The sequence below is a fragment of the Nuphar pumila genome, chromosome 6 (genome assembly GCF_984573655.1).
Source record: "Nuphar pumila chromosome 6, dmNupPumi1.hap1.1, whole genome shotgun sequence".
In the NCBI taxonomy this organism is placed as follows: domain Eukaryota; kingdom Viridiplantae; phylum Streptophyta; class Magnoliopsida; order Nymphaeales; family Nymphaeaceae; genus Nuphar; species Nuphar pumila.
The window spans coordinates 101,691,004-101,715,429 of NC_143254.1; the positions used below are offsets into that span (position 1 = coordinate 101,691,004).

At 36.6% G+C, this 24,426-nt stretch overlaps 1 protein-coding gene across 1 annotated transcript; it reads left to right on the forward strand.

Annotated features, from left to right (window-relative positions):
• The first annotated feature begins 1,418 nt into the window (after nucleotides 1-1,418).
• Nucleotides 1,419-24,426, forward strand: LOC149835437 (uncharacterized). Its single transcript, XM_090008513.1, has 5 exons — nucleotides 1,419-2,714; nucleotides 3,296-4,317; nucleotides 4,398-4,559; nucleotides 17,455-17,851; nucleotides 22,565-24,426. Exons 1-5 carry the CDS (start codon nucleotides 2,424-2,426, stop codon nucleotides 24,308-24,310), a joined length of 3,618 nt encoding a protein of 1,205 aa, XP_089864639.1. The 5' UTR covers nucleotides 1,419-2,423; the 3' UTR covers nucleotides 24,311-24,426.

The window sequence follows — 24,426 nt, forward strand, 5'->3', positions numbered from 1 at the left end:
TTGCTTCCCCGTTTACTCGGATACAACAAAAGCATGTTACGCATTGATTACGTAATAAAATCGGTACTTGGTTGCTTTTACCAGTACGGCTGGACTAAGACAAGATATGAACAGATCCCCATAAAAACTGGGGTTAAACTTCGACGAATCCTGTTTGGAGTTCACTTAAAAGCCATAATTTTGCAGTCAGGCGTTTGGATGCGACATCACGACCCTTCCAATTTTCCCATCTCCCTATGCAATATTTGGGGATTTTCCATTTCCCGAAATCTATTTATCCAAGAAAAAAAATGAGATAATGGTGCAAATTTGGTTGGCTTATCCCGATTTTGACAAGGGATGGACGCTTATCTCTATAGTCCTAGTCTAACAAGAATGATGGTGACAAATAATAGGTGGATAATTTGACTTATAGTTGTTGTCCCTACGCATTTCATACTTCAAATGATCAATCCAATAAAACTTGACATGATAAGAAGGGGGGACAAATAAAAAAAAGAAATTCCAAAGGGTCAAAAAAAAAAAAAGAAAATTCTCACACTTTCTTTTTTATAATGTTTTTAGAATCAGGTGCATTTTGACAGCTGCCACGTGGAGTGTACCAAAAGTTTTTCTTCAAAAATCTCTATTTTTTTTATTAATTCCAAAACCACGTTTAATATTCACATAATAGATATTGTCATGTGTACCACCATGTCCACACCACACTTTAAGGTGTTTTTTCAATTTTCCACCTGAGTTTGTGGTTAGGTTAAGTAGATGTCACATTTATTAGGTTTATTTATTTATTTATTTTTGAAGACTAAAGCCAGCCCGAACCTCATCAATGAATCGGACCTGTATCGTTTGGCCAACGGTTTAGGTGAATCGGAGGCGATACCCATTGTCAAGTGAATCGTTCTGAATGGGCCAAAAAATAATTTAAAAAATATTAAGTGTCAATCAGAACATGACATGTGTTAAAGCCATTAAAATAATATAAAATTTAATTTTATGCTATTTTTTACATTTATTAAAAAAATAGCTAATTCATGTCAATATCGTAACTATTTTCTGGCGATAAGTATCAGCCGATTCAGGCCGATACGCACGGATACTGACAACACTGACCTCATGTGTGGGGTCCCTCCGCTTGGGTTACCATCAAAAATTTATGGCACTTTTAGTATAAATTTCATTAATTTACAAAAAGCAGCACAACGTTTAGTTTATTACATCTAACCACTTACAGTTTTTGTTTATTACACAGAAACAATGGCCAAATTTGGAGATATGGTTGTGCTGGTTTTAGCCTGCGGTACATACGATCATTGTCTTAGCAGCCTAAAACGCCGTGGGCAACCACCTGGACTCTCAGGCAACCTCCTGCTCCGCCGGAAAGGGCATTTACACAGAGACTTGAACCCGGAGTAGGGGAGTCCTTCCTAAGGTTATATGGGCGACCCTTGAGGTCGTAACCGCTTACTTAGGGTGAATGCGCGCACTGCTTAATACATAAAATGCCATTTTTTTTTAAACAACCAATTTATGTTTTGATTTTTGGTAAGCAAATCAATAGTAGTATATGGCTAAACAAATGCCAACTAAATGATTTTAGTAACAAACATGTCTCTAAAACATAAATTAAAAAGCAGGTGGCTAAATGTGATTACTAAAATGTTAGGCAGCCTTATATAGATTACTTTAAACTTTTGGGCAACCGAAAAAGTCTGGTCTTTGAATAGGCTCAACATGATAGGATTTCCACCTTAAGGGGGCAAAAAAAAAAAAAAAGCATCTTGAACAACACACCACAAAAGCCTATGCACAATTTTCTTATGAAGGCTAAATAATACATTTAAATAATTGGGTTAGTGCTAAACAAAGGTCAAACCAACAACAGTCGATCAATGGTAGAATTTTTTTAAAAAACCTTCAACCTAAAACTAAGAATGACCCTTGTTTCGCATGCAGATGAATTAAACCAAAAAAATTTGATAGGTATTTGAAAAATACTTTTTAATTTGGTGCAGACTTTACCTCTTACTTTATCAGAGTGGAGCATATTCCCCCAGTTAACGACTTAACTCACTGAATTAAATGTGAAGAAAGTGTAAAAGAAGAGGGGGAATGGTAGAAGAGAGAAGAGGTAAGGGTAATAAAGTATTAACAAATAGAAGGAAAAAGTCAAAACGAGAAACCGATCTCTCTCCCTCATATAACCCTAGCAACGATTTACCCTTCAAGATAGAGAGAGCGAGAGAGAGAGAGAGAGAGTGTTGAGAGTGGTCTGTTTTGGGATGTGATGTGAGACCAAAAGAACGAGTCCTCCCGAGCTATAGACCAGTCCGTCTGAAAACCCTGGTCGAGACCCCAACCCATGGCCACGACCGTCCGGAAACCGGCGGGCCACCGAGAAACCGCCACCTGAGAACCGCGCTGGGATGGCCCAAAACCAGGCACGGGTTGGTGGAGAGCCGGGAATTCCCCATCCCATGTTCAAGCACCCCGAGAAGCCGACGGCCGCCGTCTCGACCATGTTTTCCGGCAACGATTCCGGCGGCTCGGACTCGCAGTTCTTCTCCGGCCTGCTCTCCGGCGCCATGGCCTCCACGGCGGACTCTCCGGCCGTCCTCGTCGTTGGCCACAGCCCAGACTCCAAATCCTCAGCCATCCAGCAGCAGCCATTGCTGATCCCCTCGCCGGAATCCTCCGCTTTCCTCCACCACGACCACGTGAGTTTCTTCTCTACTCCTTAGCTCTTCTCCGAACTCTCTGCTTCTCTTTCGCTCTCGCTCGTTGGTTCACTCGCTCGCTTTGCTCTTCGGGAGATGGGAATTTTACTTTGAAGTTGAGCTCTATTCTGTGTTAGCTTGATTTTGTTTGCCGGAATGTTGGGGTTTTCATGGAGTGGTGTGTTGTATCGTAGGGTTTGGCTCTCGTTTCTGGGGCTGTGTATTGATGGATTCGGGTAATTGGCTTCGTTTCTCTAGGGTTAGGGTTTCCAAAAACCCCATTTTTTACCCCCCCTTTCGCTCTTCTTTGTGTTCATGTCGATTCGATCTCCGGTTTTGAGTTTTGCAGCTCAATTTTTTTTTGCATGATTCCCAGAAATTTTCTTCCTTTTTTCCGTTTTTCGTTTTGGAATGATCGTTGTGGTAGGGGTGTCATCCAACTCTCTCTCTCTCTCTCTCTCTCTCTCTCTCTCTCTCTCTCGCTCGCTCGCTCGCTCGCGCGCGCGCGCGCGCGCTTGAGTGGCATATGGTAGTAATTGAGGGGTGTAGACGTTATGGTGTTTGATGCTTACTGTGCGCAGGGTCACTTCGAGATTTCGTCTCCACGAGTACTGGCTGAAGTTGCTCATCCGGTAGCTCAGGTTCAAGCGCACGTTCAACTCCAATCTGCGTACTTGCATCCGTCGGGGGCAGCAGCCATCGCGGTTACTCCTCTGGTACATCAGAAATTTCAGGAGAACACAAATACGGCATCCTCGTCGGATTTGGCTCTTGTTGTGCACTCGGATCAGAAGAATTATCCTGCTCCCCTTCCGTCGGATGATGGGTACAACTGGCGCAAGTACGGGCAGAAGCAGGTTAAGGGTACAGACTACCCTCGGAGCTACTACAAATGTTCCCACCCTGATTGTTTCATGAAGAAGAAGGTGGGGAGGTCGTCGGACGGCCTTGTGACCGAGATTGTTTATAAAGGCCAGCACAACCACGAACCACCACAGCAGACTCGTCGTGCCAAAGAAAGCGTGGTGTCCTCAGTTGGGAAGAGCGAGGGCGCGGATGGGAAAGACAATGAAAAAAGCAGCGTGTTACAGGGTGGGACCGCTCCTGGTGGAAGGAATGATATGGTATCAGTGAAAGACAATTTGGCATCGCGTGAAGACCATTTAGGTGTTCTCTCGCGTGTTGCAAGGAATGACAGCATCGATAAGAAGGTGATTCATTCGACTTCTTTGGGAAACTCTGTAACTGTTGCTGAAAGGGTGCCTTCTGGTGGGAGTGGTGGAAGGAATGGGGCTTTTGATGGAAAAGCAACCAAGGCTTCTCAAGGGCGCATGGTTACTACTGGAGGAAGGGATTCGTCTGCTAGATCCACCGGGAGGAATGAAAACTTACATCGGAAAGCACATACAGCATCACGAACCCAGTCCACAACTTATGCTGGTGGGAACCTTTATGAAACCAATTCTTCCTTAGCAAGAAGAGATCATGATGGTCGGCCTGCATCTCCCAGACAGTTATCTGGGTCCAGTGACTTTGATGATGAGGGTGATGCTGATGTCATGCTAGATGAGCAGCATTGCATTGAGCCAGTCTCCATACAAAAGTATGACCAATGGCATTGTTTGCTCATATTTTGATACTACATCTAAATGGTTTGAGACTCTTGTGGTTCATGCATTGCAGGAACATGGACACTCTGTTGCTCGATTCAGCTCCCACAACGCCAAAGACACCAAGGGAGTCTAGAGTTGTGGTGCATTCAACCAATGAAAAGGATAGTATGGATGATGGCTACAGGTGGCGTAAGTATGGGCAGAAAATTGTGAAGGGGAATCCCAACCCCAGGTGGGTGTTCTTTTCTACCAAACTATGATGGTGGTTGTCTCCTTGATCTTTTATGTTCCGCCTTAGCACTGCATTTCTGATTGAAGTTCTGTAAAGATGTGAATACAACATTTGAACTTCGCTCACAGTACCTAGGTTTTCATTGATCGTACACTGACCTTGCAGTAATTAAATAGCATGCAAGATCCCAAGTTTCTGATTTACTTCTAGCTGTTCCCATTAGTGTTTTAAGTCCAGTACCTTTGTTGTAAGCATCATTCATTTGATCTAACCTAAATGTTAGATGAACAGTTAGTTTTAAGCCATGAAGCATTTTGGGAAATTTTAGGTTATTGGGGTTTATGGCAAGACAGTACAATTGTAGAGCCTTAATACAAGGATGTTGGCTGTTTTCCACGTTCATCCTGAACTAGCTTGAGAAGTATACTAACATTGTTTACCCAAACAATGAACTACTGGATCTATTACTGTCGGGGAGAAAACTTCTGCAAGTTGGAAGTTGAGGTTAGCATAGACTAGCATTTGTTCTTGGGATTTTTTTTTAAATTACAATATCTTTTACGTGATTCCTCTCATTTCATATTGTCAGCACAAGATGATTCTAGGAAAAACAAATCATGTTCTGTACTGAAGAATTGCCTTTTTTCTTTTGATGAAAGACTCACGAGGGAATAATCTATTAGAATTTATAGTGCTTCTCAGTGCAGCAAGTTTCCAAAAATGGGGATTATGGCAAGATAAGGACAGTACAATTGTAGAGCCTTAATACAAGGATGTTGGCTGTTCTCCACGTTCACCCTGAACTAGCTTGAGAAGTATACTAACATTGTTTACCCAAACAATGAACTACTGGATCTATTACTGTTGGGGAGAAAATTTCTGCAAGTTGGAAGTTGAGGTTAGCATAGACTAGCATTTGTTCTTGGGATTTTTTTTAAATTACAATATCTTTTACGTGATTCCTCTCATTTCATATTGTCAGCACAAGATGATTCTAGGAAAAACAAATCATGTTCTGTACTGGAGAATTGACTTTTTTCTTTTGATGAAAGACTCACGAGGGAATAATCTATTAGAATTTATAGTGCTTCTCAGTGCAGCAAGTCCCCAAAAATAGTAGCTAAAATGTTCTAAAATCTTCGCCAAGCAAAGATGGCATGGCCCCAAAGGGGGTTGGCGTAGTGGGGTGAGGCCTTGGCTGCTAGGCATTAGATTGAAATAAAAGCAATGATGAATAAGATCATAATTGCCTAAAAGTAGATCAAATTTTTTAGGTAAATCAAGGTTGCTAGAGAGGGAAGTGGAATCAAGAAGGATTGTGGAGACCAAAAGTTAAAAGTGACGTTTTTTAGGTTTTCTTCAAGCGGGAGGCAAGAAGTGACTAGAAAGCATTTAGGAAATGGGTTAGGGTCTTAGGAAGCCTTTTAGAATTTAGAAATAAAAAGAGTAAATATTGTTTTCTATATGATAATACCGTTAATCTAGCAAGCCAAATTCTTAATTCCTTAAAGCATAGATCATATGCAAATGAAATCCTTATGGAATCTTTTTGTTCCACTTATACTATTATATAATTGGTCTATTATGTGTATCATATGCAAAGATGAAAATGGGTGTGAACATCTTAATAGGCAAAACTGATTATTCAGTAATTTCATATCTAGTAAGAAGCAAATAACAAATGAACTTCACGATAAAGATCTACAAATTATATGTACAAAACATGTAGTGTACATGTTGAGAAAAAACACCTAGAACTTTTTCCCTTGAGCTAATTGAGTTACCTCAAACTCCTTTCTTTTCTACCCAACAAATGCATCTTAATGTTTTATAGGGAATGTAGAAAAATTGGTTTCATTTATCCCCTAAATCCAGTAAAGTATTTTGGCCAGTGTTCTCATTTTGTAGGAATTACAAATCCTTCATCGTGGAAGCATGTTACCTTTGAACATAACTTGCAATTGTCAAGTTTAAAAATCATGGTTGTAAGACATGAGGATAAATTCAATATTTGGATTATGTGAGGGCAAGAAACCCAAATTCTAATAGATCAATATCTGGGCATTATATATTTCTTGGTCCAAATTTAATACCGTGAAAAAGTAAGAAATAAGGGAAAGTGACCAAGTCTAGTACATAAGCTGAACATAAGGCTTTATCTAGGACCATCTTAGTAGTAGTATGAGTTAAGAGTTTATTGATTGCTTTTCGATTTTATTTGATCTACTCATTATTTATTATGAGAATAAAAGCACATCATCATTTTTAACAAATTCACTATTTCATGACAGATTCAAGCATATCCTCATAGATTTCCATTTTGCTTGAGAAAGGATAGAAAGAGAATAGATAAAGATGGAATTTGTTAACTTAGAATACTGTTATTTGTAATTTGTGATTAGTCAGCAAATTGCTAATTAACCCTGATGAATGACATTCACATAAAGTGTTGATGGTGATCATACCCATTGCTTCCCCAGTCAGTTCAACATTGATTCTCGCTTATGATAAATCACAATAAAACACGTGTTTCCATAGTTTAAGTATGCATGAGCCAACCGTTATGTGTTTTTTATCCAATCGTCTATCCAATGATTTAACAGTTTAGTTCTTAAACTACTGATTTCTAAGTGGTAACATTTAGAAAAACAACACCCTGATGTAGGAGTGAGTTTGAAAAATGAGTGTTACCACTTGTTAACAAATTTTTCTCTCCAAAGTTAGGGATGTCAATGATTTGTGTTTGGGTTGGATATCCAACTGACACAAATCTTAGTTGGATTTGGTACTAAAAAATAAGACCTGATCGGGATTTGGATTCAGATTTGGTTTCACACATTGATCTGATCGGGTTCTTGCACTTGTATTGAAAAACATGTTTCAAAGTTCTTTTCCTGAAAAGTGTAGGCCACATGTTGTTTCAAAACTTACCATAAAATTTTGGTGGGCAATTATTACATGTAATAAATGGTTGCTGCAGTACATGCATATAAAGTAACTTTTTGATGTGAGCCTTTGTTGTAATTAAAGAGTTTAAAGGATAATAGCAGACAGCTTGACTTACAGTCAGATCTGACGGAACAAAACAGATTTGGGGTCAGATTCTGATTTCACTTTTCTAGTTGGGTTCGGATTCAGTAAAAGAAAAATTTTATATGAACCTGAATCTGAATCCGATTAGCAGAGATCCGATTAGTTGGATATGGTATCACTCACATCTGAACAGAATCCGATCTGTTTACATGCCTATCCAAAATATCTTTTAATTTATTGTTAACTCTAAATATGCCCTTGATCCTATACAACATGTGGTGAGAGCTCAATTTTTATGTCTTGCGAATTTGCCGATCATGTTGTTCTTTCTATACGGTTGACCTTATTTTAACACTTTTTCGATTTAGATTGGGTTATAAAAATATATAAAATATTTATATATTTTTATGCTTAGTAAAATATATATCAAGAATCCACATTGAAGTCATCGATAGATGCACAAAGAAACCAATAAAAGTTATAATCAAAATTTTCACCACCCATATGCAGTAATGACAATAAAGCCTAAACAATGGTGAGACCCGCTCCTCTACAACGTAAAGAAGGATGGCGACTCCGGAATCCTTCTCGATCATGATGGTCTTCCATGTGGTCATCCCCTCGGTGATGTAATCCTCAATCTGGTCGCATTCTTGGAGGAATTTTCGGACGTTGTCGTGGAAGGTGCCGAAGAGCTCGAGTGGTTATTTGAGATCAGAGTTGCCATTCGAGGAAGCGGGAGCGGAAAGCGATACGGGAGAAGCGGGAAGCGTGGGATGACTTAAAAATGAACCAGGAATCGTCTCGGAACCGATCTAGGAAGCGAACGGGAAGCGACCTAGGAAGCGAGGGGGAAGCGAAGAAAAAAATTAAAAAAATAAAAAATACAAAATAAAAATACAAAAGAAAATGAAAAAAAGGGGGACCCAATTTAGGGGAAGTGCGGTTCCCATTCAGGGGTTTCTCTACATTTTCAATGCATGGTCAGTTAGTAGTTGGAGACTTTTTTCCATATTTGTTGTCAATTTTTTGGGGGGTTTATTTGCTTTAAGCAACCGGATTTTTCTGTTTTTATTTTTCCAGATTTTTCTCATTTGGTGTCAATGGTTTATGGCTTGAGATAATGTTTCCCTACATTTTCAATGCATGGACACTTAGGGGTTTGGAAAAATTTTCACTATTTCTCAAAAGTTTTGGTTCTTTTTTTATATTTGGTTAGGAAGGTTCTTTTTTTTTTTTCATTTTTGCCTTTTGATATAGAATATAGGAAACTGGAATATGTTTACCAACCAATTATGTTTGCTGGTCTGAATCAAGATTTTCATAGGTTTTTTGGCAAATCTAATCCTGCAGATGCATTCGGCGTGGTCCATTTGCTAGTAATCGACTGCTGGATCGTCGTAATATGATCAAGAAATGCCATTTTTTATGCTTGAATATTTATGAAAATTCTAAACCATTGATTTTTAACCCTTAAAAGATCCTTCTTATAGATCGTAATTGGATGATCCAAGAGTCTATTTCTATAAAACCAAGCGTCTTGATTACATCCATACAGTGAAATTTAAAATAAATAAATAAATAAACCTATGAAAATATTGCATGGGCAGTGCCCACCTTGACCGGGTTAGGGTGGGCATTGGTGCTCAACACAAAGGGGGGCGACCCCCCCTTTGGTTACGCATTTCCCCAATCCCGCCCCCCTCCCTCTCTCTCTCTCTCTCCGCCTTCCCTGCGACGCTCCGCCGATGCTAGTCGTCTGCCCCTGCTGTGGTCGGTCTCTCTCTCTCTCTCTGCTGATGTCGACCACCCATGCTATGGTCCCCACCTCTCTCTCTATCCAGTCGTCTGCTCCTGCGAGGGTTTTGTATGTGTGTGTTTCCTTTTTCTTTTTTAATTAACATTAAGCATGAATAATGAATGTATGATTTTTTGTTAGAATATTAGAGCTTTTATTTGTTTTTTTCAATTAGCATAAATCTATGATTTCTTTTAGGATATTGGATATTGATTTTTTTTTCAAATTACATGATTATATAATGAAGGTTTTAGGATTTTTTATTTGGTATTTTCTTTTTAATTATCATTAAGCGTGATTCCATTAATAAATGCTTGATGTTGGTTATCAAACCCCTAAAACTTTGATTTTTGTTAGGATTTATATCTTCTATTTTGGTTTTTCAAATGACATAAATATTTAATTAAGGTTTTGTTTTGTTTTTCAATAAGCATATCTATAATATGATGTTTGTTAGGATTTAAGGTTTTTATTTGCTTTTTTTAGAATAAAGTAAATGTTTAGTTCATGGTTTTAAGGTGTGTGTGTGTGTTTAATTACCATTAGGCATGAATCCATGAATATTATGTGGTTTGATTTTTGTTAGAATATTAAGGGATTTTTATTATGAAAAATGATTATACTGTACGAAAAAAATGACATGTTTCTCGAAATGACCTATAATTTTTTAGATTCACCTTATGTCCAATATCGCAAATAGCCAACTGTAAAAGGACCTTTTAACCTTTGAATATGTGAAACTCATGAAGTTTGCATGATATATCGCTTCACTCATTGGGTATCGCAAACTCCCACTTAAAAGGAGGTCCGTATATTTTTTTTTGTGGACACCATGAAGTTCGCATGCTTTGCTGAATCATATATAAAGTTATTTTTTTTATTTTTTGTTTGTTTCTAAAAAGAACCATAGCTTTTTTCCCTCTAGAACCCTAAGCATTTTTTCTCTCTCCTTGTCGCGAGTCCCATTTTTCTTTTTTACGGACTTCCTCATCCTCGCAAATATTGGTCATTTTTCGCAAAAATTCCTTTGCAGACTTCCTCATCCTCGTAAATCTTGGTCATTTTTCGTAAAAACTTGTTTGCGGACTTCCTCGTTCTCATAAATCTTGGTCAATTTTTGCAAGAACTTTTTTGCAAACTTTCTTATCCTCGTAAATCTTGGTCATTGCAAATTGTTTTTGCGGACTACCTCGCAAATCTTGGTTATTGTTTGCATACTATTTCATAAGATTCACATATACAGACAGAAGTTCATACAACTTTACCTGCATACTTTCTGTAATTGAAACATGCCAAACTTTGCAAATATTACACATGAGATTCTCAAATTTACTGACTTAAATGTCAACCTTCCCATATTTTTGCGAATGTCCCTACTGGCATTAATTGTGATGCTTCGATATTTAAAACGACACTTCGATAGTAAAAAATGATAGTTCACATTTTAGGATATGATTTCGTCTTTAAAAAGTGACGGTGGAGAAGAATTTGGAATAAGGGGACGATGCCATGGCTGAGGTGGAGATGTTGAGGTGGTGAATGATGTTGATGGTCCTCAGCAAAAGGAGAAGGCCCCGATTGTGGAGAGTGCACAATGGTGGTTTTGCCTCAATCATTTGCTCAAGAGAAGAGAGGGTCTTCAAACAAAATCAGTAATCTGACTGACATTAAGAAGCCAAAGATCAAACCTTCGATATGGAGCTATGTTTCATTGTAAATGAGTCCTTGGAGGAACAAGTGCATGCTCCAGGCCGGATTGTTGGATTCATAGACTCAAGAATAGGATTGCATAGGACGCAGTTTTGCCTAGAGTTGTCAGTCGAGGAAGCGGGAGCAGAAAGCAAGGCACTTCTAAAATTTTAGAAAGCGGAAAGCGTGGGATGACTTAGAACGAACAAAGAAGCATCTCGAAAGCGAACAGAATGCGACCTAAGAAGCGAAGAAGGAAGCGACCTAGGATTCGAGTGGGAAGCGAAAGGAAAGCAAATAAGAATTGAAAGAGAAGCGGAAATGTAATTATATATTTTTAATTTATTAAAAAATAAGATTTATGTTATCATTGACAAAATAAAACATGAGTATCTAAGACAATAAATAATACATGTTGCAATTATCTAACAAATGGATCATGTTGCAACTTTCAAGCATTTAAAAAATAATAAATCAAGAAAAAATCATAATTCACATGCATGTTGCAACCATTTAACAAATGCATGTAAGCACTAAATAATGCATTAAGAAAACTAATAGATTTGATTAAAAAACATACATTTTTAACGAAAGAATCAAGTGACTTGTTATTTGATGCTGTGAATCTTGTGATCTCTACAACACATAAAATGAGAAATCAATAAACTCAAAGATTACATAGAGATATGGTTAAATTGTTAAGTTATAAAGTTCTAAAGTTCTAAATTGTAAACTATAAGCTATAAAATTCTAAACTATAAACTTAAAATTAACATAATCCACTACTTCACTTCATCGTGCAAACTTTAAAACAAAAGTACATATCAAACTAACAAAATATTACAAGCCCATGACAAAAAAAAATAACATAAAAGTTTCTAAGTTGGACTACTCCAACCACATCATCAAAAGAATAATTAAGAATTCAAGAGTTTATTTCATTGTCAACAATCAATAATTTGTCATCTTTCTCTTCCCCTTCAGGTCAGCAATAGATCGAGAACTTTTTGCATTATCACGTCCTCCTTGCCCTCCACGACCATGCATTTTGTTCCTTCATTTGTTTCCTATAATGAATATAATAAAAAAGTAAAATGTTCAAAAACCTTAATCTAAAATATAAAAAATACATATATAGAATAAAGTAAAATAAAAAACACAAGATGCATAACGCATACCTTGCTTAGATCTCTTGCTAAAAAAATGATCAATCCGGCCTTGGAGAACTGATGGTCGCTCTTGTATATCTGCACTAGTTCTACTAACTTTATTGGATTGATTTGTATCATCTTCAACCTCATTTGTACGTATGATTATCGGAGACAATAGAGCTCTTAGTTGTGCATCCTTGTGTTTGAATTTGGAAATAGTGCTTGATTGTTGTGCACTGTCATCCAAATCTCTCCAACGCATGTTCTCTAATCTCAACGTATTTTCTTCTATAATAGAAAGTTCCAAATTGATATCCCATTTTCGACTAGGCCCTTCTTTGTAGCGATTATTGTACATTTTTATAACAAGAATACAAAATATTAATGCTAACAAATAATCAATGATAGATAAATATTTTATAATATAGCAAAACAAAAGTACAACACTTTAATTATATTTGTCAATCAATCGAAGGTTGGAATGAATATACACCAAGGTATCAACACGATCTTCATTGAGCCTATTTCTTTTAACATTATGAATAGTTATAGGTGGTCCACATTCTTTCTGCAGAAGATATGCATATCCGCCTTTTGATAAGAACGGTGCAGAATCCCAAACATTCGAATGTATTAACTCAAGTGGTCTAGATGAAACAAAAGTTCTATCATGAAATAGTAATCATTTTATTTTACCAAAAATACAATCTTTACAAGCAAAACTTTCTGAATTACAAAATTTTTCTAAACTTGAAAAGTGTTGGATTTTGGATATATGAGGGTGGCCGAGTCTTTTGTGTCATAGATCCAAATCTAATTTCTAAACATTATAACAAAAGGCATTCTTTGGTATTTCCAAAAAATTCATATAGTAGAATCCTCTTTCTCTATGGCCTTCCCCAATCAGCTTCCCTTACTGGCTATCCTGTACCTAACAATCATGAGAAGAGAAGGAGATGTTGCATCTATAATCAGATATTTGAGAGACAAATACAAGGTTTAGATTTAGTTTGGAAATATATTTAACTTCTGGAATAAATATTTTTTTTTATTTTTGAAGGTTTTCAAAATTTTCTATTCCTTCTATTTCAAAAAATGTACCATCAGCTATGAAAACATTTGATACACTTGAGTTATTGTTAAGACATTAAGATAAACTATTGATATTTGGGGTCATATGAAAAGAAGCACCAAAGTCAAGGAGACAAGGAAAGTTACTGGGATCGGAGAAGGATGAGACAGTGGATGATGCTCCTTTGAGAAGAGGTTGAAGGATTTTCATTAATTGTGCCATAGATACGGGTGCATCTTGATTGGTTTGATCTTTTGATTCTTGTGATGAACCAACAGATGCAACTTTTTTTTTCTCTTCTCTTCAATTTAGGACATTGAGGCCTATAGTGTCACGGTTCATGACAATGGTGGCAAATGACTTTCCTTTTGTCATAATCATTATTTTGTCTACCAAAATAAGGCGGCCTATAAGTGCGCATATAATTTTTCGGTCTAGATACGGCTAGAATGAAATCTTCTTCATTCTTTGGAGTATTCTTCTTGATCTTATTTTCTTTCATAATTAGTTCATCAATAGTGTCAATAATAGAGGAAACTTTTCTTTTATGTAAAAGAGCTGATTTGGTTGTTTCAAATTTTGGCCTCAAACCATTTATAAATTGGTAAAAATGTTCCATATCGAGTTATTTTTGGCGAAGCTAGATATCTTCGAGATAATGTCACTTTGGCTCAAAAGAGTCAACTCTTCCCAAAGTTCAGACAACTCATTATAATATTCCCTAATACTTTTATCCTTTTGAGTCAAAGTCTGAACTTTGTCTTGTAAATTGCATACATGTGCAATGTCTTTAAGGGAATACATATTTCGAAGGTATTCTCAAGCTTTATTAGCATGCTTAAATTTGGCTAGATTAGGGCATTTCTTGATGTCAACGCTATTAATTAGCCATGACATGATTTTGGCATGCCTTATCCTCTATTCTTTTCACTTTTTCTCATAAGTAGCTAATGCCTTTTTTTTTCTCCTTTTGTGAGAGGCACCTCTTTCTCATTTTCAATTTTTTTGAGAATTAATTTTTGTTCCGAATCGGAACCATCTACTATTCCCCACAACCCTTTTCCTCAAATATAATGCTTCATGATTGAAGCTCACATCACATAATTGGTATCATTAGTTTTACGGGCATGATGGTGACTTTAGCATTGTCATCCATTTTTACAAGGGTGAAGAAGAAAAAGGAAAAAAGAGAAAAGAAAAAGGAAAAAAGAGAAAAGAAGAAAGAACAAGAGAACAATCACGATCTTTGTATAACCAACGATCCTCCAAATGTCTTCTTTCTTCAACTATGATGGCACAAAAGGCACTTGAATCGCGAACAAGAAGATAAATCAACTTTCGCTAAAGAGGCAAGGTGAAAACTCTCCAAGATCTAGAAGCTTTCAAGCTCTAATACCATGTAAGGAAATGAGGATCTTCCACGAAAGCACAAATGCTTGTAATAGGTGTTTATTGAAGACACTACAATCATAACCCACAAAAGGGCATAAATGAAAGAACACAAAAGATAAAATAATAAACTTTATTTCATTCACATGGAATGCTTAAAAGCATAAATTACATTGGAGAGAGGGATCACCCTTATTTATACACAAAGTGAGAGGGAGAGAGAGGAGCTCTATAGATAGTTGTTGGAGCTAGTCCAACAACTCTAATTATAATTGTTGGACTAGCTCCAACGGCTACATCAATTAGTCAAGATCTAGTTGGATCTTGACTAGTTTAAAGGTCTAGTTGAACTAGACAAAAATAAAAATACAAAGAAAAAAAAATAAAAATAAAATATTATATTATATTATATTATATTATATTATATTATATTATATTATATTATATTATATTATATTATATTATATTATATTATATTATATTATATTATATTATATTATATTATATTATATTACATGGATGAGTACACTTTTTAACAAAAAGGTCCTAACAAAGTTGGCTATTTGTGATTTTGGACATCAGACAGATTTCGAAAATCGTAGGTTTTTTCGTACAATACGATCATTTTTTTGTTTTTATTAATTAATCATAACTGCATAATTTATAATGTTTGTAGGGATTAGTTTTTTTTTTTAAATGACAAATGTTTAGTTATGGTTTAAGGGTTTTTCTGTGATTTTTTTTTCAATTATCATTAGGCATGGATATATGAATATTGCAAGATGTGGTTTTGGTTAGAATATTAGTATTTTTTATTACTTAGCATAAATGCATAATTTATGTTGTTTGTAGTGACTAGTTTTGATTTGTTTGCTTTTTAGAATGATTTAAATGTTTAGTTTATAGTTTTAAGGTTTTTGTGTTTTTTTTTTCTAATTACCATTCAACATGAATCCATGATTATTGTGTGATTTGATTTTGATTAGAATATTAAGGTTTTTTTATCTCGCATAAATGAACCATTTATGATGTTTGTAGAAAATAGGCTTTTGATTTGGTTTTTTGAAACATATTGTTTAATATTTTTTCCTAAAAAAAACATATTGTTAGTATTTTTTTTACTTTGTATTTGTGCCCACCCTAGATTATAATCCTAGCTCTGCCCCTATATATATAGTAACCCGTAACAGTGGACAGGCTACTCATCGAACAACGCTCCGTCGTTGATTTTCAAAGATTAAGGGTCATTAGCAGCGGTCCCGCTAATGACCTGGCCAGAAAAACAGTCATTGACGGCAGCTGCCACCACCACTAATGACCTATAACACGTAAAAAAAATGCAAGCCGCTGATCCATGCGGGATCAGCGGCAGAGAAGCATCCACTAACAGTGGACACTTTGTGTGTCTACAGTTACGGGCTTCTCTCTCTCTCTCTCTCTCTATATATATATATATATATATATATATATATATATATATATATATATATATATATATATATATTGGCTACTAATGAGTCGAAATCACTCTTTTCTTCAAAAATTTCATTTTTTGTAGATCAAATGTTACATATGTGATCTACATGGTTTGTTTAGTAGAAAAATTATTTTGAATCATGTGATTATGACATGTAATTAGGTTTTTAAAGGGGTCCAAAAATTAATGGGCCACAATATGCCAAAATTTCACAACTCAAAAGGACACATTTTTACTACAGAAAAGCATGATCCAAGGCTTGATCCTTAGCAAGCAAACCATGCTGAACACATCTATGTGGTTAGATTTAGTCGATACAGCTTGCACCTATAATTTTTAGCTCATTGGTTCCTTACCTTCATTAGTAGCAAATATATATGAGTAGGGGGTAGCTGCCTACTCTGATCTCTGCCTATTGCCAGCCTACCGAGCTTATGAACGGGTTTTGTCATATTTTTTTCAAATCTGACCATTCGGATGTGCTCTACATGCTTGATTTTATAGAAATGGACTCTTGGATCGTTTGATTCTAACACGTGGGTAGGTTTTTATAAGGTTTGAAAATCAAAGGTCTACAATTTTCATAAATATTCAAGCTGAAAAATTCACATTTTTTCATAAAAAAAGCATGATCCAAGTGTCGATTTTTAGCAAATCAACCATGCCAAATGCATCTCTGGGGTCAAATTTGTGGAAAAAAAAACATTTGCTTGCAGTAGGCTCCTAACTTTGGTAGGCACCTACTCCCCACCCATATATATATATATTCGCTACAGTCCTTTTATGTGCACCTGACCCTTTTTTTTTAATCAACATTTGAATCGTTAGATTTTGACATGATGGGGGATCTTCTGGCCATCCAAAAATCGACAGCCATGAACGTTTAAAAAAATTTCAACTCTTAAAAATTTATATTTTCGTTGAGAAAACATGATCCAAGGGACGATTCCTAACAAACTGACCATGCTGGACACATTACAATGTCAGATTGAGTCAAAACAATTTGCATCATGAGATCCCCTATATGTTGGCAATTTATAGACGAATAGCAACAATGGACATTATCTCACCATGCACAATGTATTTAAATTCATGTCTGCACTTGCTTGACCTATCACTCTTCTCATCTGATTGTTGATTGGTGTATGGCACTGCATTCATTATCTTATGACTGTTTGATTGACCGTTAGCACATTTATTCTCTTTTGGAAGTTGATAATGCACAGTTTCCTCAACTGCTATGGCTCATTGTTTTGCTCTAACTTCTCTCCTTGCTATTCGTATAGGAGTTACTACAAATGCACACACATGGGATGTAATGTTCGTAAACATGTTGAGAGGGCTTCAAATGATTCAAATGCTGTCATTACAACTTATGAGGGAAAACACAACCATGATATGCCAGCTGCTAAAAATGCTAGCCTTGATACACCAACCAGTCCAGGTGCTAACACTGACAAAAGGTTGAAGACACCCAAATCTGCTGCCGTTCATCAGTCTTCAGCAAGACAGACATCTTCAGGCCAGGGTGGACAGGAAATAGCATATTCAAGCCCTGCTAAAGGATTTGGAAGTAACCAAGGCCACAGCATGAGATCAACCTCTTCTAAAGCTGGCGCAGAATCCAAGAACCAAAATTCTTTGCAACAGCTTTCATTGGATGAAAATCTTACATCTGTTTCAGTGAGCATTCTGAACTCTTCTTATGGAATCTTTTTTGCTTCATTTATTTTGTTCTCTCTGCATGCCCTAGTTCATTTGGCTTCGTTTATCAGTACTATTAGGAGGAAGTGATGTCACTTGTATTATGATTGGTTGGACATATGTAATTTTGTTTGAATAACATGTGATGAACCACAAAATAAGTGATTTGGTGAATTTATCATGTTACAGCTACTCTTGAGCATAGGCAATATGTTTTTAGTTGTTTAAATGAGTACGGCTCCTGAGCTGACAATTTCACACCTATGAGGCTCGATTACTGCCCCTAGGTGTTCTACACCTTTTCTCTAAAATTGTTTGGTTGATTTTATATCCGGTAAGCTGCAAATATGTTGCAAGCAAAATAGTTTTTGTTTTTTGGTTTACTTTTTGCTCTCTGGGATTATCTTTTCTATCCTGTTGTATTTCTTCATAAGTGTATTTCCTTGTCTTTTATGATAACCATCGTACATTAGCAACCATATTTCTGTCTTCAGGGGGGGTTGTTCTTGTAACTGTAAGTGTTTGTATCATATATCTTATGTTACTTGTTAGTATCTGAAAGTTTATTCTCTGTCACATGGAGATAGATGTGGATATGGGGATAAAACCATTGTAAGTTCGCATATGAGGGGATACTGAGCAGAAGTCAAAATGGAGCATCTGTGTGAGTTTATTATTGCAAAATCTGGTTGCTGCGGCTTTGAGATTGTGATTTGTTTCTCATCATGTTCATGTTGCAGCAAGCAATTTGTTTCATTAGATAGGCTACAGGAAGACAAGTGGTACATAAAATTTCATTCTTGACTATATTGAAATTCTTCTGGGATCTATTTAACTTGGGACACATTTTCCAACACCTGCCTTTTAAATGATGAAATGGTTGGACAAAACAATCCTTTGATCTTAGTTCCCTTTTCTTTTTCTCTCCATTGAGCATTATGATATTTGATCTCGTTGTCAACTAGGAGTGCTTCATCAAGTTGTTCTCACTTGTGGAAGATTTTGTTATAATTTATGCAAGTCATCAAGTGTATTTTCTATCAATATTTAGTCTTTAGAACCAATAATATTATGTTAACAAAATTTTGTTGTGATGCAAGTGAACTTGTTTGATGATGACCATGGCTTTATTAAGATCCAAGAATTTTAAAGCAAACATTGTATACAATGCATATTTGAGAGAAGAAATGCATAGCAAAGGCCCCTTTCAGATGAAGTTTTTGATAACAAGGTTTGTAATTCATTTTTCAAAGAATCTTTTCAAACCTCTTTTTGAAACATAATTTGGTGTTTTCTTTGAAATGTGGTTGATTGTTGGTTTACTTAATCAAATTTATAATCTTTTTGATTGTGCATCCATTCACACGAGGGTTGGCAGAGGGGGGGGGGGGCTTAACTCGGTCTTGTAGCTCTTTGGTGGTGAGACATTAGAAATACAGAAGGGGAAGAAGGCAATAAAGAAGAAGAGAAGAGAGCGGAGAGTAGAAGAAATGGGCTAGAAAATTTCTGAATGGGGATCTCACACACCTGTGGGGGTGTCCTACTAGTGGTATTTATAGAGTATTACTTGTAGCCCTAATGAGGGCTCTGAAAAATAGTAAAATACATTCGATAATATTACTTCACATGATAGGGACACCACTTCTACAAAGATAAGTATTACTTTACATGTTCCTATGATGTAAATGGCTAAAATACCCCTGTCAGTCAAGAGGGCTAGGTTTACCACTCTTTCAAGTTGTGCATGGGTAAGAACCATGTACAGCTTGGCCTGCAAATCCCAATGGCATTGCACAGGCAACAGTTTAGTAAATAAATCTGCAACATGATGTTCACTAAATATAAATCTGGTCTGTACTTGATTTCCAACCTTTTCTCAAACAAAATGATTATCCAATTATATATGCTGTCTTGTGCTGAACTAGATTGACTGAGATTGCAACAATGCGTTTATTGTTGCAGTACAATATTAATTGTGTGGTAGGCTATGTAACACGGACACTTTTAAAACTGGACTGGGGTAGGCTACCGCAGTGTGAGGTGTGGTCAACTGCACTGGGGCCCATTTTTGTCCAAAACTGGACTCAGTTAACCCTAACCAAATCCAGTTTTATCTATATTATATACATAAATACGTATAGGCATACACACACGCTATATATATAGTAATGCTACGGTGCTTCGGGAGTACCTACTCCCACCTACTAGAAATTATAGTTCTATGTTTGATCTTCTTAATCAGACCTTATAGATGTATTCAACATAGATTATTTGATAGGAATCATGTTTTGGATCATGTTTTTGGGACAAAAAAATAGGATTTTTTAAGTCATAAATTTTTGGTACATTGTGAGCCATCGATTTTGAAGATCTTAAAAAACCTACATGTATGTCATAATCACATGATCCAAAACTTGTTTTCTACTAAATAATAATTGTAGATCATATCTATAAGGTCTTATCAACAAAATGGCCCAAAAAATTAGAAAAATTGAAGCTTTTATTAGGTGGGAGTAGGTACTCCGGGAGCACCCTATCATTATATATATATATATATATATGTGTGTGTGTGTGTGTGTGTGTGTGTGTGTGTGTGTGTGTGTGTGTGTGTGTGTGTATGTGTTCCACTTCAATACTAGATCTTGCAACTGTTGCTACTTATTATTATGCCAAAAACTAAATGAGGACTTAGTTCGACATAGTTTCCCTTGGTAAATCTTCGTGTAACAGGATCACTGGACCAGTCTGCACCCGAGTGAGCGCAACTACCTTAGTCACCTCCGAAGAGTCTGAACTAGGTACAGAGTATATGAAATCATCTTTACATGTCCCTTTCATATACCTGAGAATACGCATCACTGTATATGTGCATGTTTTTAGAGTCATGCATAAATTGTGAGGCTTGATTTACCACACCAGAATATCTGGACATGTAAATGATAATATTTCTAATGACCAAACTATACGACTATAACTTTCTGGAGAGGATATAAGTGTCCCTTCATTGCCATCCAATAAGCACTTCAAATCTTTTAAGGTTCATCCTAAAGGCAAAAAAAACTGATATGAAATTAAGATTTGGATGGTTTTGAGGGCTCTGAACCAGTGGACTACATTTTGTTTTGGACTATTTACCCTTTTATGAGATTTTCTTATCTCTTTCTCTTTATGGCATTTATTTTTCTCTTTCACATGTCCCTTTCCTATTGTTTCAACCCTTGAAACAATGCAATAGTTTACCTTCTTTGGAAAAAAAGGAGACTTTATTGCAAATGAGCAACCAATGGTATAAGTTTTTGGGTGAATGAATGGTAAGAACAGTTTCGCTTGACCTTTCCATCTCTCTTCGAATTAGGCTCTGATAGTGGTGGCCTTAAAATGGCCAGAAAAATACATAAAGAAAACCAAGGAGGTAGTAAATCTAGGTCTCATCCAAACAACAAGAAATCCTGGGTTTTCATGGCCTGGTTTACCCAAAACCCAGGTTTTAATGAAAATGTGATTTGTCAAAACCTTGGTTTTGGGGGGCTGCAGCAAGTCACCTCTAAACTAAGGATTGTTTAAACGTGGGTTGCATATTATCAGCCTTGTCCAATCTACATGGGTGTGGCTTTCTCACTCCAGGTTTTCCTAAACCTGAATTCATGCCATCATCCTCATCCTCCTCCTGGTTCCTTCAACTCGTGATTTTTCATGTTGGATGATATATCAACTAGCTATTTAAAGGCACTCCATTTTTTTCTTTTTTGAATGGTGTGACACAACTTCTTGTAATGTACACATTCTTGATTTTTTCACTTTGTTACTCTTGATCTTGACCTTAATAAACATATCTCAACAACATTCAATGGTCACTTCATTACTGTCCAATGCTTAACCTACAACAGTCCAAGTCTTTCACAATGTCAAATAGTTGCATACTTGGTTACCGAGACACCCATTTTGTGCCATTTCTCATCATGTCATGTATCTAATGCTGATCGTTGTCCTTAAAATCCTGCCATCTTGTGCACTAAAATCCTTAAAATCCTGCCATTTTGTGCTGCAAGACTGCAATATCTTGTATTTTAACCATAGTCTATTTCTAATTTATCTGTTCGCTAAGCTTACATTCTACATTGTGTGTTATTGCCATTTTTTAAGCCACTGTGTTAACTCTATAGTTTTTTGTACTAACAAGTACTGAATCATCTGTAAACACCACATACCATGTGGCCTTGTGTTTAAAGGATTCCAAAGAAGTGTGGACTTAGTGTGTCCTTATTGTGACCCTTTTCTGATTGGGATTATGCTCGTCTTCTCACACATAATTCTAACAATACTTCCAAATCTGTGCTCTTAGTTGATTTAATGTAGTCATTTAAGGAAACATTTTTCGTAGTGTTGGTTTGTCTAGTTGTCTCAAAATTCAGTAATAACCATTTCTATGATTGAAACAATCATGTGCAATCCATCGTTCTTTATCTTTCTGGAAATTGGTGTATAAAAATGGCTTCTCTTTTTCACGCTTTTTAGGTTCTTGGTTTTGTTTCGACCCTAGTTGTTTTTGTTCTTTTGTTTTTGTTTCAACTATGGTTGTCAATCTTATCCTGTTTTGGCTTTGTGCTCTTTTTTATGTAAATCTTTCTAATTGATTTATGGTTTTCTTGCATGTAAACTGTTGTAGATTATCTAATGTCTCTCCTTATGCAGGCTGCTAATGATTTTTCTAATGTTAAAGCATTGACATATCCATCAATGCTTACAATGGAGCCATGTGCTGTTACGGTCATGACAAACCATGCGTTGAGCATTGGACAAGAGTTTGCTGATGCCAAAAGTTGTCGGCGAGCTATAAAAGAGATTGCTATTGCACTACGGTTTGATTTCAAAACCGTTAAATCCAATCCAACTTGCTTTACAGCAAAGTGTTCGAAGGAAGGATGCCCATGGCGAGTACATGCTTCAAAGCTTCCGTGTGGTCCAAGTTTCACAATTAGGACTCTTAAAGGAATACATACTTGTGGTGGAATTGGTAACCTCAGCCATAAACAAGCATCAGTTGACTGGGTTGCAAGTGTTGTAGAGCAGCGGTTGAGAGAAAATCCTCGATATAAACCGAAAGAAATTGTTCACGATATTCTTCAAGAGCATGGCATTGCTATATCTTACAAGCAAGCTTATCGTGGAAAAGAGCGCAGCATGGAGAACATATATGGATCCTATGAGGGAGGATATCGTCTTTTAAATGTATATTGCAAACAGATTCAGAGCACTAATCCTGGAAGCGTAGCTTTGGTCTTGACCGATGAAACAGAGCACCGGTTTCAACGCCTTTTTGTTGCTATACATGCTTCCATCTACGGTTTTGTGAATGCTTGCCGGCCACTTCTTGGAATTGATGGAGCTCGTCTGAAGGGAAAATACTTTGGGGTTATATTTTCAGCTACAGCAATTGATGCTGAAGGTGGATTGTTTCCATTGGCATTTGGTGTGGTTGATGTTGAAAGCAATGAGAATTGGATGTGGTTTCTATCTGAACTGCGCAACTTATTAGAGCAAAACATGGAAAGTATCCCAATGCTTACTGTCCTGTCGAACAGACAGAAAGGCGTGGTAGAAGGAGTTGCAGCAAATTTCCCCTCTGCATTTCATGGATTTTACTTGCGGCATCTGAGCGAGAACCTTAAAAAGAAGTTTGGAAATAAGGCATTGATCAGACTGTTTCTGAATGCAGCTTACTCTCTGACAATAACTGACTTTGAAGGTAATATGGCAAAAATTGAAGAGATCTCAATGGAGGCTGCTCAATGGATCCGGCAAATTTCTCCTCAACTATGGGCTACATCATATATTGAGGGAGCACAGTTTGGCCATCTGACATCCAACATGGTGGAACAATTCAATAGTTGGGTTCTTGAAGCCAGAGACCTTCCTATAGTGCAAATGATTGAGCATATTCATCAAGGATTGATAAACCGCTTTCAGAAACGACTGGAAGAGGCCATGATATGGACAACCATGTTTGTTCCATCCATAGAGAAGCGTCTGTCAGAAACGCTTAGCTATGCACGTCGATGCCAAGTGTTTCAAGCGAATGAAGTGGAGTTTGAGGTCCTCTCCACCCAAGGAACGCATGGTGTGAATATCTGTGATCGGTACTGTTCATGTAGAGGTTGGCAGATATATGGCATCCCATGCACTCATGCTGTTGCAGCACTCCTCTCTTGTCATCAAGAAGTGCATCAGTTTGTTAATAAGTGTTTCACATCAGAAAATTATAGGAAGGCATATTCAGAACTGATGCACCCGATCCCAGATAAAAGCCTCTGGATGAAACCTTCAGATGCGGCAGAAAAGCGTGCTGATAATGATGATATGATTGTACATCCACCATTATCTCGAAGATCATCAGGACAGCCACCCAAGAAGAAGATTCGAACCAAGGATCATCCTTGACAAACTTGTACATTGAGTTCACTACAATTTAGAACGTGTAAAGTGCTGCACTGGTATAAATGTTATATCAATATGTGGTTCTTAGAGGCAAGAAAACAAGGCATATTATTTATAAA

Excerpts from the sequence above, each read along its gene's own strand:
- LOC149835437 (XM_090008513.1), top strand. The coding sequence starts at position 2,424 with ATGGCCCAAAACCAGGCACGGGTTGGTGGAGAGCCGGGAATTCCCCAT. Across the intron at positions 2,715-3,295 it reads CTTTCCTCCACCACGACCAC|GGTCACTTCGAGATTTCGTC; the intron begins GTGAGTTTCTTC and ends TACTGTGCGCAG. Across the intron at positions 17,852-22,564 it reads AAAATCTTACATCTGTTTCA|GCTGCTAATGATTTTTCTAA; the intron begins GTGAGCATTCTG and ends CTCCTTATGCAG.